Source organism: Lepidochelys olivacea, assembly GCF_965140295.1.
Source record: "Lepidochelys olivacea isolate rLepOli2 genome assembly, chromosome: 4".
NCBI lineage: Eukaryota > Metazoa > Chordata > Testudines > Cheloniidae > Lepidochelys > Lepidochelys olivacea.
In genome coordinates this window covers 96,145,013-96,157,400 of record NC_140414.1, presented here as the reverse complement: position 1 = coordinate 96,157,400, position 12,388 = coordinate 96,145,013, and the positions used below count along the sequence as shown (strand labels likewise).

Below are 12,388 nucleotides of genomic sequence, written 5' to 3'. Positions count from 1 at the left end.
GAGACTAACCAATTTATTTGCATCTGATGAAGTGAGCTGTAGCTTACGAAAGCTTATGCTCAAATAAATTGTGAATACAGACTAACACGGCTGCTACTCTGAAACATATACCAGCACACGCTCTTGCAGTATTACAATCCATGAGGTAAATCCTCTGCCCAGGGCCCAGCATAACTACTGGGGTTGAGCACTAGGGAGATCCTTCAGGGCAAAGGGGAGGAGGGAATCCTCCCAAGGCTTCAGAGGGGTTCTGAGGCAGTGAAGCAATAGAGCACTCCTGTGTGGGAAGGGCAGGACAGGACAACGTACATAGCAGTGGATCCTCCAGCCCCAACCTGCCTGTGTGCCACACAGGGGTATGCAGCCCCTCTCCCTAGGCCATGCCTTCTTCTTCACCCTTTGCACAGAAAAGTGGAATAATTCAGCTACCAGGGGACTCTCGACAGCAATAGAGGCAAGAGTCTGCTCTCAGACCCACACAGCAACTCTCAGTCCCAATGCTCTGCCCTCCCTAGCCGCTGTTGCTGTGGAACAAAACAAGCAATGCAAACTAAGCCCTGTAATGTATGTGTTGGGTAACACAATATCGCATTTAAACCTCTCCAAGGTTTCCACTTACACAATCAGACAAAAAGGGCTCAATTTTTCCATTTCAGCACACAACCGTATTCAAAACGGCACATGATACAGTTACATAATGGGGCAGAGATTGAAGCTAGCTATCTGCAACCCAAAAAATCCCACAACTCTGAAAGGATTTACACTACTTTTCTGCAACCACAGAAAGCAAAACTGTAATCAGCCCAACAGCATGATTGGCCTTTTGGCTAAGATCAAAGAGAGAATCTGTTTAATATCTGATACAGCTGTGATAGAGAAAGGAGGACTGTTTCTTGTCCTGGCAGAAGAATGGACTATGGTCAGTTTGAATTGAAAAAATCAAAATGCTGAAGGTGAGAATCAGACTTAATCACAACTTCAAGTCAGCCTTACTGCTCCAGTGTAAGACATATAGTACATCCGTAACTAGCCGTGCTGCTGCACGAGTTAATATTGGACCAAATCCTGCAGTTCTTTCTCACTCATTCCACAAACTCAGCTTTTTGCAGTCAATGGAGTTTTGCCTGATTGAGGACTGAGGAAGGATAGGATTTGGCCAGAGTCATTTCCTCTGAGTCATTTCCTTATGACCAAAAGTAAAGCTGAATCCAATTTTCGGAATGCAAAAAGCCCAGGGCTGGATTTTGTCACCCTTACTCATGCAAGTAACACCTTTCTCTGCAGGTAGCCACAATGGACTCAGTGGAACTACCTGTGGAGTCAGGTGCTATTCAGTATGAGGAAGAGTGGCAGAATCTGACCTGAAATATACAGTTTCAACGTCACAGTACCACATAGGAAGAGACTAAATAGAGGGACCGCCAGCCATTCTGAGTTTTTTCTAGACTACGTAACAGCTTTCAGTGACACTCACATATCAGGTCCTAAGAGAAACCCTTTAACATGAAAATAGAAAAACTCTGAGCTATAACAATGCTACTGAAAACAACTAGAAGCAATGGAAACACTGGGGCTGACAGTTCAGAGCAGAGTGTTTATATGGCAAACGTTTTGATTGACATACTGTGCAGCTAATTGCTTTCAACTTATGCATTTTGCATCCCAACAATCCCCGCCTATAAATATCCAGAATTAAATCAGAGAATTCCATACCATGGACAATGACATACGTGCTGTTTTTCTTAGTCATAAGGCCACTGAATGCTGTGCAGTTGTATCGGCCTCTATCATTTAAGGACACATGGTCTATGGTAAGAGTGCTTACGAACTTCTTCGGCTCATTCCCTGATGATGTTTTTAAGTCTCTGACTGAAGCACGTTTTCCCTGCAACAGAGTAAAAGCTCTCAGAAGCAGTTCATTCCAGCTCTTCCCCCGACCCTCCACACCAGTGGCAGATAAGTCACTGGGCCAATGGGGTCCATGCCCAAGGGCCCTGGCCAACTGGGGGGCCCCGGAAAAATGGACACCCCTATACCCCAACCCACTCCGCCTGGCATGCCTTCTGGGGAGTGGGAGAAGCCCCCACAGCTCAATCCCACTCCTCAGGCAGAGCGGGGAAGCCCCTGTGCCCCAACCCTGCTCCCTTACAGGAGCAGTGAGGGTTGGGGTGCAGGTGGAAGGGGTGGGGAGGGTCCCCTACTTGCTCTGGCCCAGGGCCCCCCAGAACTGTAATCCATGCTATATACCATATATACTCGTTCATAAGCTGAATTTTTTTAGTAAAGAAGGGAAGTATCAGAGAAGGGGGTCGGCTTATGAACGGGTATAGAGAGGGGGAGAGGTGGGACACAGCCCCTCCCCGCAACAGAGGGGGCAAGGAGAGGCAGCACAGCCAGCAGAGCCAGAAGGGAAGAGGCGGGGCCAGAGTCTCTCCGCTTCTGGCCACGCTGCTTCCCCCCCCAGCCTCCGAAGCAGCTGCAGCTCTGGGGCTGGCAGGCTGCAGCTGTGCCACTCGGTGCCACCCACCAGAGCATATATCATCAGCTGGTTTGTTAATATTTACAGAGGAGTGGGTAAGTGGTTAAGCCAAACTTTTATTGTGTCTTTGGAAGCTAAAATAACCATGGAAGCTAAAACACAGACGCATCCTTTTGTGTTTCTAGCAAGAGGCTGCTTCTTTCAGGGCTCTAGGGCACAGTATTAGGAAATGATTGTTTTACCTTAACAGAAGGGTAGTCCCATTTGAAATCAATTCCAACATTCGGCTCCGTCCTCACAGTACAGTTTAGAACCAGTTTCTCCCCTGCTGCCAGCTCTATTTGGTGATGAGGGTTCATAGTTAAGTCATAAATTCTGTATCCTGGAAGAAGCAAAAGGAACAGAGTTTGAAAAAACATTCTGTGGAGTGACGTAAGGATGCCGCTTTCCCAATGGCATTTACTGACTCCCTTAGGAGTTACACCCACACAGCAGAAATCCCAGAAGCTTAAGTGCACTGGGAAGATGGGCATACACCCAAATTCAAAAAGTGGAAATGAAAAGGGTGAGGATGTCCAAAAGTTGTACTGACAAACAATGGGGCTCAGGCACGTACAGTCTACTTTCAGATTTTAGCACATGCAGAGTGAGCGGGCTACTGTGAGGCCATTTGCCAGAAGCTTCCTTATGGTCAGACACAGTAAGATAAAAGAAGCTGACAGGGTGAGACATCAATACTTCTAAGATGGACTCAGAGAGAGATGTTGGACCAGATCCTGGGACCTGCTAAGCATCCTCAACTCTTATGAAAGGGTTTCTTGGTCCCTTACAATGTTAGAGAGCACACAGAGGAGAATCTCAATGGTGAACCACAAAATTCACAACAGCATGGAAACAAACCCCACTCCCCAAATATTATGATAGACCAAAAGTGGGCGTCTGGTGATGTGCTTGGAACTTTACCACCAACAATTTGACATTAGCAAAACTGTCCAAGGCATAAAGCCTGTAATAAAAAATGTAAAATATGGCAAAACATATCCAAAAATCCCAAATGACTCAAAACCAGGAAGAGGATGATGAATTGTGGGGAAACTGCTGGGGTGGTGAGATGGCGTGGTGAATTATCCCTATTTTTCCTCTTCCTCTCTTTGGGAATCTCTGAGTCTAGATGAGAATGTGCTGATCCTACCTCGCCAAGGCCACAGTGTCACAATGAGGCTCAGGAGGTGTGGGATTGGCCTCTTCCAACCCTGGAGGTAGGAGTGTGCTCAACAGTCCAAGAGGAGGTCATGGGTGGGGGCCTACGAGGAGTCCTCATGTTGCCCTTGGAGGAGCAGGTAACTTCAATGTGTCAGAGCTGTATTCATCCCAGGTAAGCCCAGGGCATTAGCGTGCAGGGAAACAAGAATTTCTTGGGGGCAGGCCAGGTTTTGCATTTCTAGTGTGACGTGGTTCCCTGTTTCTCCTCACAGCAAGCTGGAACCCTCTCTTCTTCCCTGAGCTGCTAATGATACTTTGGGGTGCCTGTTTTCAAGGTCCTTCACTCTATGCTGACATTCATTACAAAAGAGAGGGAGTTTAGGAAAAATAAAACCCTGCATGGCTGAAAAAAGTAGCATCAAGGCGGGGCAGATAAAATCCCAAGCACATAGAATATCAGGGTTCGAAAGGACCTCAAGAGGTCACCTAGTCCAACCCCCTGCTTAAAGCAGGACCATTCCCAATTTTTGCCCCAGATCCCTAAATGGCCCCCTCAAGGAGTGAACACACAACTTTGGGTTTAGCAGGCCAATGCTCAAACCTCTGGACTATCCCCCCTTCCCCACAGATGTTGGTGATCTACCCAAAACAGAATACAATAACATTTTCCCTTTAAATTCAGGTGGTGTTTTTTTTCAAAGCAATACATATTAAAACACGCATTTTGTGTTAATTGCATTTTCAGTATTCCTGATCTACAGTCCAATCAAATGTAATTGCTCAATATGTTACACTAAGCAAAATAGCACTGCCTAAAACAATGACCATGGAGAGTAATCTTTGGCTTACCTACAACCACAACTATGTACATCACAGACTGGTAACTTTCATCATCTATTTTAGCTTCGCAGAAGACCATGCCTGCATAGCTGATCAGGTTACTGGGAATAGTGAAGCCTTTTTTATTATCCCATGAGATTGATTTACCATCAGGAACAAATAACTTTTCTGGATACCTCTGTTAAAAGATCAATAAAACATGCAGTAAAATTCCAAAACTAAACAAATTCATATTGTAAGTCTAATATTTACTACAACATTATGGATCCAGACTTGGCATCCTGACTCAGGCCACATTCTCACTGCAATCAACTGATCTTTACACAAGAAGTATAATTTGTTAGTATAGTTGTAGCATTCCCATTCTGTTTGTAAGTTTTGTAATTTCCAAAGATAAGAAGCTCTTTTTAAGATATTTATTTTAATCCACTGTATTTATGACATTTTGCTAATTCTAGAGATAAGAAATGAAATATTTGGCTTTTTTCTTACCGCATAAAGTGATACATTGAGATTTGATATGGATCCAAGACATGGAATCACCACTGTTTTGTTCCCAGTAATGTATATAACATCAAGTTGGTCACTAACTGAAGTCACAAATGGAGATCTGTAATCTAAAAGAATATTTGATTTGCATTTGTTATAATCTCTTTGTTTGAAAGGACACAACATGCTATTTTTTCCCTCTTATTTTTCTTTCATTTCCTATCTATGGTGTCCTTTTCTAGTTGGCAAACATTTGTACTTTTCTTGTTTGTGAATGGAGATGAAATTGACATCACTATTAAGTGTAACTCCTCCTCTTTTTACAGTACCATCATGCCCAAATACACATTAATGGTGTCAACACCATTCTGGGAGCCTGACCCTGACATCTTTACTCAGTCAAAACTCCAATTTAAGTCAAGGTGACTAATGCCTGCGTAAGGACTATAGAAACGGATCCCAATATTAGTTATAAGTAGCTAAGTGCTTCATAACCCCTAAAATAATAGCTATTCTTTTTAAAATTCTCAACAATAAATAAATGGCTTTATAAACAAACCTATATATTCACAACCAATTTTTCAGAAATCTGACCATAAATTGTAGTAACAAACCTGTGCATGCAAGCGTGCACAGATAATTGATGCCAGATAATCAACAGTGAAAATAGTCAGGGGCTTAGTCTAATGCCGTTCTGTGTGTGCAGCTATCTAAATGGGTGCAACTCAGAGAATGAGTTCTGAAAACTTAGTTCTTGAAGTCTATCTGGATTTCCCCATCAGAGTTCAACAGCTGTAAGGTAGACCAAATTTCAGACTTGATCTGAACATTGTCCTGTTAGATAATACAAATGTGAGTGCTATGTAAAGATACCCTGTAATCCTCCCATGTGTGAAACTCCTACTGAAGTCTACAGTAGTTCTCCATTCAAACAGATCAGATCCCAGTACTGATGTGTGGGCTAGGATCTGGGGAAGTAAATTAGGATAATTGCTGCACATATAGATTTTTTTAATTATGGGAACAGAGACTTTTCTATTTATGGTAACTAGCATATTGACATGTAGTAATTCCACACAAAAATTTGCATTCAGAATGTCAATTTCACAAGGCCAAGAATTCCAATATCAGGAAATTGGTCCCAATTTTAATTGTAAAGCCAGCCTGGTCAGCAGGACAGGAGGAAGTGCTGCAGGCATGTAAACCTTTGGAAGCTAAAAGACAGGAGGCCAAGCTCAGCATGAAGTAATCTTTTATGTGGTGCAAATGCCTCACTTACAACTTAAGGTGATCATCTGTACTGTACCTGAAAAATATCTCCAAAAGCTGCCACTGAGAAGAAAAGCTGTGATCAAAGATCTCATAGTTTACTTTCGAAAAATGTTCCTACCATCACAGCTAAAATATATGCTAAGTTTCTGCTGCTGCATTGTTCTGTTTACTGCTCCACCCACACAAATTTATATGGTGTAGGCAGATGTATCTGTGTGATATGACCTGCATAGAACTAATAAGGATAATGTAAAGTACAAACGGAGCTGCACCTTCACTCAAAACCAAAAGAGTCAAATACGTTTTTTGAGAGTCAAATACGTTTGGCTGGCTTTTTGTATATATTTTTGCACACACATTGTGTTTCCACATTTTGGCTGGAAATGGAAGGATTGAAAAACCATGAGATGCCATTATGCTATGTAAAATTTGTAGCTTGATCAAATGGGAAATGCTAGAAGTCTCATGAAAGAAGTCTGATCTCCCCCACTTCCTTGACTGTTATGATGAGAGGAACGTTCCCTCTCGTTTCAATCTACTTTAACCACTTATCAGTACTTAAAGGGACAATTTCCCCAGTTTTTTACTAACATGGAATGGCCATAAACTTCAGTTGGAGTTCAATGAAAGGAGAGACTGCAGTATCTAGCACCTATAGAATGGATGTATATTTATCTTCTTGTTTTCCTTAAAACCTTGGGGAAAAGTGGACTGGTAACTGCTTTCCTCTTAAGCTGACAGTCTCCAGCTTACAACTGTTGATCTTGAGGCTTATGCTTTGTCAAATAGGTTTTTCTGTGGGCAATCCAATGAACATTACTTCAGAACAAAGCTTTTTGAAATGCCTGTTACACCATTGTTTCTTTTTAATCTTATTGATAGGTAGGAATCGCATATGAATCTTGTAACCACCTACCTTGAACATAGACATAAATGCTTGTAGTTGCCTGGGTGTCTCTGTAAAAGCACTTGTAGTCCCCAGTGTCATTCCCTATTACTTTTGTAAGAGTGAGCATCTTACAATAGGGGCCATGCCTGCAGTCCGTCACTGCAACATGTTTCTCAGAACTGCTCTGATTGTTAGGCAACAGCCACTCCAATGCTCTTTGACCACTAGCAAAACAAAGGAGGGAGAGGTATTAGAGCAAATGGGGCTTGCTATTGCCATGTCAGGAAAACTCAGTCCTACTTGTTCTCAAATGGTCCATTTTAACTTCAGGACAAATAGCTATTAGACAAACTTAATTATTTAACATTAAGAAACATGCAAAATCTGATAAATGAGTGTGAGATGCTCAATTCCGCACGGCTACGAGAAAGTTTCTTCATTTGAGTATTAAGAGGTGATGAATCTAAGCCACACAAAGACTCCAAAAAGGGGGCAATCGAGGTGACAAGGGCTCTGCTTTGCCCCCAGCAAACTCCACTGTGTTCCAGAGTACTCTCCCCAATCCCTGCTGCTTGCACCCCATCTTTCCCACAGAGGGGAGTGGCTAGGGCTACCCAGGGGCTAACTTAACACACTTGACACACTAGACTCTTGAGAACATCCCCTGATTAGCCAATAGCTTTTGTTTTGTTCTTTAATCTCCTCATGATGTAACCCTCTAATACTCAGCCCAAGGCCTGCAGTGGAGAAGGGGATAGGGGGACAAGAAAAGAGGAAGTAGAAGGAAGGGTCCACCTCTATATCAAAATTAAACTAATAAATCATTGTCATCGTCATAATGCAGGCCAAAGTTGCCCTTACCTGCAAGTAATATTTAGAGTATCATTTGCAGTTATTGTTAGGATATCTTTTTGGATGCTAAGACTTGGTTGATCCAGAGAAATAAACAAGCCTGCAAAAATAAAATCAATAAATTAATGTGCCAAAAACATATCAGATTCAATCAGAAAAGCACTGTCTAAATGTATATATAGCATCTTTTAAGTTGACCTATTTGCTTCATGTTTAAGCTGTTCTACTGCTTTCCACACATCCCAGAAGTTCAAGAGCTCTGTCATAACAGGAAGAATGGGCAGATGGTCATGAGCTAGCAGAATAGTTCTGCAATTCATAAAGCTCGGGTGGAGTTCCTGTTGTTTTGCATTACCAACTTCAAGGTCTAACAAGAGGATATGGGACATTGAAATAAAGTGAACCTTCATCTGATGATCTCACTCCCTTGGGAAAGGTCTTATAATAAATTGAATAATAAATTTGCCAAGGCTGCTGATTAACGAATTCTGCTAAGAGTTATTTTGCATATTTTGCATCATAAACTCAAGGTCATCTGACCCAATCTTATTTTCCTTTATCATATTTTCTAATGTGGTTCCTTCGTTGCCTGAAACCCTAAGAAAACCTGTTCCTATCAAACCTTACTTGTGTGATTGGTTCCATTGCATTCAGTGAGAATACTCATGTCAGTTAAAGCTTGCAAGATCGTTTCCAATATTTGTTCTGACGTAACTGTCCAGTAAGGCAGTCTGCACAATCTTTCAAAGAACACAGAGATGTTTTCAGCATTTATTACTATACTCACCCCCTTTGGGAGTTCTGCGTCAGTAAAGGATGAGTACAGAGATCTGAGTAAGTTCTGAAACATTACCTTGGCCAGACAATGCGGAGCACTTGTACAACAGAAGAACTGATGCAAATACGTATGTACAAGGAGTCAGTGAGTGAACTTACACAAGAAAATGAACAGCGATGGTACGAGCATACCGGACACATCTCTTTAATCTTTTAACTGTCTGGAAGAAACTGACTAGTCTTCATAACTAAATGTAGCTAATACAGTAATTGTAAAGTCTGAGGATGTGATACTGAGTCTGATTCTCCATTGTGTTACACCAGTTTTATGCCAGTGTAAGTGCAATATCTTTAGTGAAGTTACATAAGTGTAATGCAGTAAAGAATTAGGCCCCTTTACGTTTGCCAGCCATCAAAACAGCTATGAATAGTGCAATCTCTCAGTGCTAAAATTAAACAAATGTTTCTATACCTAGCAGACAGGCCCATCTAACAAGAGGAACATGTTTTAAAATGCAAGAATTATTTCTTCATTACAAACAGGAATTTCTTCTATACCCTTCTTTCCTCATTTCAACGCTTCTGATACCATTCAAGTCCATGATTATAAAGCAGCATGACGCCAGGTATGGGAAGGACCCAAGTGAATTATCTTGAGAGACAGCTCAGATGAATGGTAATAGAGCTGTTATCAATGACAGTAAAGTCACCCTAGAGCTAGGGGCTTCAATATTTTGTCAGGATTTCATTATATTTTTATCAAACCCTTCCTAGGGAGATTCTTTATTGGCAGTAGGTTAAAAAAAGTAGGTTAGAAATCCGATAATTGATTTCTGTTGCACTTTACTCTAGAAAGCCATCACTAATGTAAAAACTTGAATTAGGACGGAAAATCAAATCAACGTCTACTATACAGCTTACCCTCGATCATAGGCATTGCAAATCATGATTTATCTAATCTAACTATCAAGTAAACAGAATTAAATTATCCCTGGACCAAATCCTGCTCCCATCTGCATGCCTATAGCTCCCAGTGCCTTCAAAGAGACTTGGGTACAATTAAATGAGCAGAATATGGTCTGCACTACAATTGAGATTTTTTTTCCTCATTAAGTGTTTCTTAGTTAGACCTAAAAACTAAGCCAAAGATAAGTTCCTTTTAGTCAAGAATGTTCCGCTTCAATCAAACTGTGACCAACCTCTGGCTAGATTATTTTCTTCCATGTGTAACATTATGCTATTGAATACAATTGCTCTTATGCATATCTCTAAGGAGGCTATTCCAAAAGAAAATGCATTGATAACTTATTAATGCATTTTAAAAACCCATGATGTACAAACACTAGGATCAATAAAATAGCATTATTTATTGTCTAAACATCCAAGTGTCTAATATGAAATTCATATCCATACTATAAATATTTATTTTTGCTCCAAACATAGGCATTATTATAATAACTGTTAAAGTCATCCCTATATATTTAAGATGCAATTTCTGCTAATATATTAACCTCAGTATGATTGTTTTTACTTGGCTTATTCTCAGTTTCTGTAACCTCACTAACAGGACAGAGAATAGCACTAGCGTATCATGCTGAATTTAAAGGATTTAGTATCACTTATTCCCCATCCAGTGGTACAGTGAACAGGTGATGTTTCCAGCCACTGGAGTTAGCCTTGTTGAGGCTGTAGAGGCAGGGGTAGGTTGCATTGTGTCTTGCACAGATTATTGTTAACTCTCTGCAGATAGAAGGAAACTCCTTTTTTTCTCTCTTGTTTCTTTCCTTTCATTAAGATTTGCTTTGGGCATGGGAAAGTTTGGCAGAACTGTCCCTCCCTTCGTGTATCTTCTGGAAAAGATTCAGGGGTCATATTATGGCTCCCACGCAGGACATGCTAATCAGACTCCGTGGTCTCTCCAAATTCTCCTTGTAAAGCAACAGCCTGTGCACCTGCCTACTCTCTGGTGCGAGGAGGGACCAGTCAGGATGTCCTGGCCTTTGCAGCACCTGAACTGTGATAAGGAACAGCCTTCCTCTGGAGACCTCAGGGGAAGGAGGAGGGCATGGCCAAGGCTAACACCTTTAACAACAAAAATAGCTCTGGGGCAGATCCTCACCTGGAGCTGTAAATGGTGATAGCTTCCTTGACTTGCCTATCACAATTCACCCCAGCTGAGGATCGTCCCCAGGCCACCGGCAAACACAGTCCATGGACACACGGTGAAATCTTTGCCTTACTGAAGTCAAGGGCAAAACTCCCATTGACTTCAAGAGGGGCAGGATTTCGCCGTGGGTTTATTCTCCCCTGCCCCGGCCCCTATGTCCGGACAGTAAGGCGTATGGCTCGTCCCAGCCTGCTCGCTTTGGGGGCAGGGACAAACCTCCCATCGCACCCTGGGGGGCTCCGGGGATGGCCCTCGCCCTGCCCCCATCAGAGCAGCTGCCCCGGGGCTCAGGTAGTTCCAGGCGCGGCTGCTCAGCCTCGTGTCCCAGCATCTGCGCTCCACTGGCCCCAGCGGGAGGTGCCCCGAGCCGCCACGGGAGCTCCCCGTGCGCCCCGGCTGCTGCAGCCCAGCGCCCCTTACCTGGAGCCGGCCGGGTCCCCAGCCACAGCAGCAGCGCCAACACCACCCTGCGCTCCATCGCAGCTCTGGGAGGGGGGTCCCCACGCCCGCACACGGGCTCCGGCTGCTGCCTTCTCCGCCAAGCGGCGGGCGGGCGGTAATCCTGGCCCCGCAGGCGGGGCTGCGGCTGGGACGAGCCTCCGCTGCGCCCTGGGTGCGGGAACGAGCGCTCCGTGCGACCTGGGGGCTTTGCCAAGCATCGCAGCCGCCCGCCCGCAGCGCCTCTACTTTGTGCCGGGGGAGGAGTCAGACTCCTGCGGTGCCACCCCTCCCGTTCCCCGGCTCCGCCTCCGCAGGGGACCTGTGGCCCACGTGTCCGCTCAGTCCCATGCAGTCCTTTCCGCTTGTGACAAGCCCAAGGCAGCACCCCTGTCCTGCCCTTCGCTCCCCGCTTGTAACACTCAGATGGCCTTTTATATGGGTGACCTCACCTCCCAGTCTCACCTCCTCTGCCTTCAAACTGGGAGTGATACACTGGCCTCTTAAAGCACTTGGCTGATCCTGCAGATTCTTTAAATCAAAAACTTCACAAAGGAGATCCAGCACATTTAGCGGGTGGCCCCAATATATGTATAGTTAGATGTATGTGTATTCTTATGGTTCAGGTGTCCCGCTATTTCACTACTGACTGTACATGGCAGTATGTATGCTCTTGGATCTGGTATAATTTCAGTATTTCCTTGGTGTGTCTAGTACATCCCTGATGTTTTAATTAACTGTACCAGGACTGTGATATTTCCAGCCAGATGAAACTATTTCCCATTCTCACTATTGACCAAATCAAGTTCTTTTTACTCAGACAACCATACCATTGACAGGAATGGGATGGTTGTCTTTAATAAGCCTTGCAGGTTTTGGTCCACTCTTGACTATCGATATAGTGATATTCAGGTGATGAAAAGCATCTCCAAGCTGTTAAAATATGTTTTTCTGCATAAATAAAATATAAAATGGGAGTGTT

General features: G+C 43.4%; 1 protein-coding gene across 2 annotated transcripts in view; it reads right to left on the bottom strand.

Annotated features, from left to right (window-relative positions):
- Positions 1–11,620, bottom strand: part of KDR (kinase insert domain receptor) — a 41,977-nt gene extending 30,357 nt beyond the window's left edge. For both annotated transcript variants that reach the window (XM_084627454.1, XM_084627453.1), the window contains exons 1-7: positions 11,389–11,620; positions 8,034–8,124; positions 7,200–7,396; positions 5,015–5,139; positions 4,532–4,700; positions 2,722–2,861; positions 1,714–1,885 (exon numbers count right to left, since the gene is read on the bottom strand). In XM_084627454.1, the coding sequence (XP_084483580.1) occupies positions 1,714–1,885; positions 2,722–2,861; positions 4,532–4,700; positions 5,015–5,139; positions 7,200–7,396; positions 8,034–8,124; positions 11,389–11,446 (952 nt within the window). In that variant the 5' untranslated portion in view covers positions 11,447–11,620. The remainder of the gene's footprint in view (positions 1–1,713; positions 1,886–2,721; positions 2,862–4,531; positions 4,701–5,014; positions 5,140–7,199; positions 7,397–8,033; positions 8,125–11,388) is intronic.
- Between the last annotated feature and the right edge of the window lie 768 nt (positions 11,621–12,388).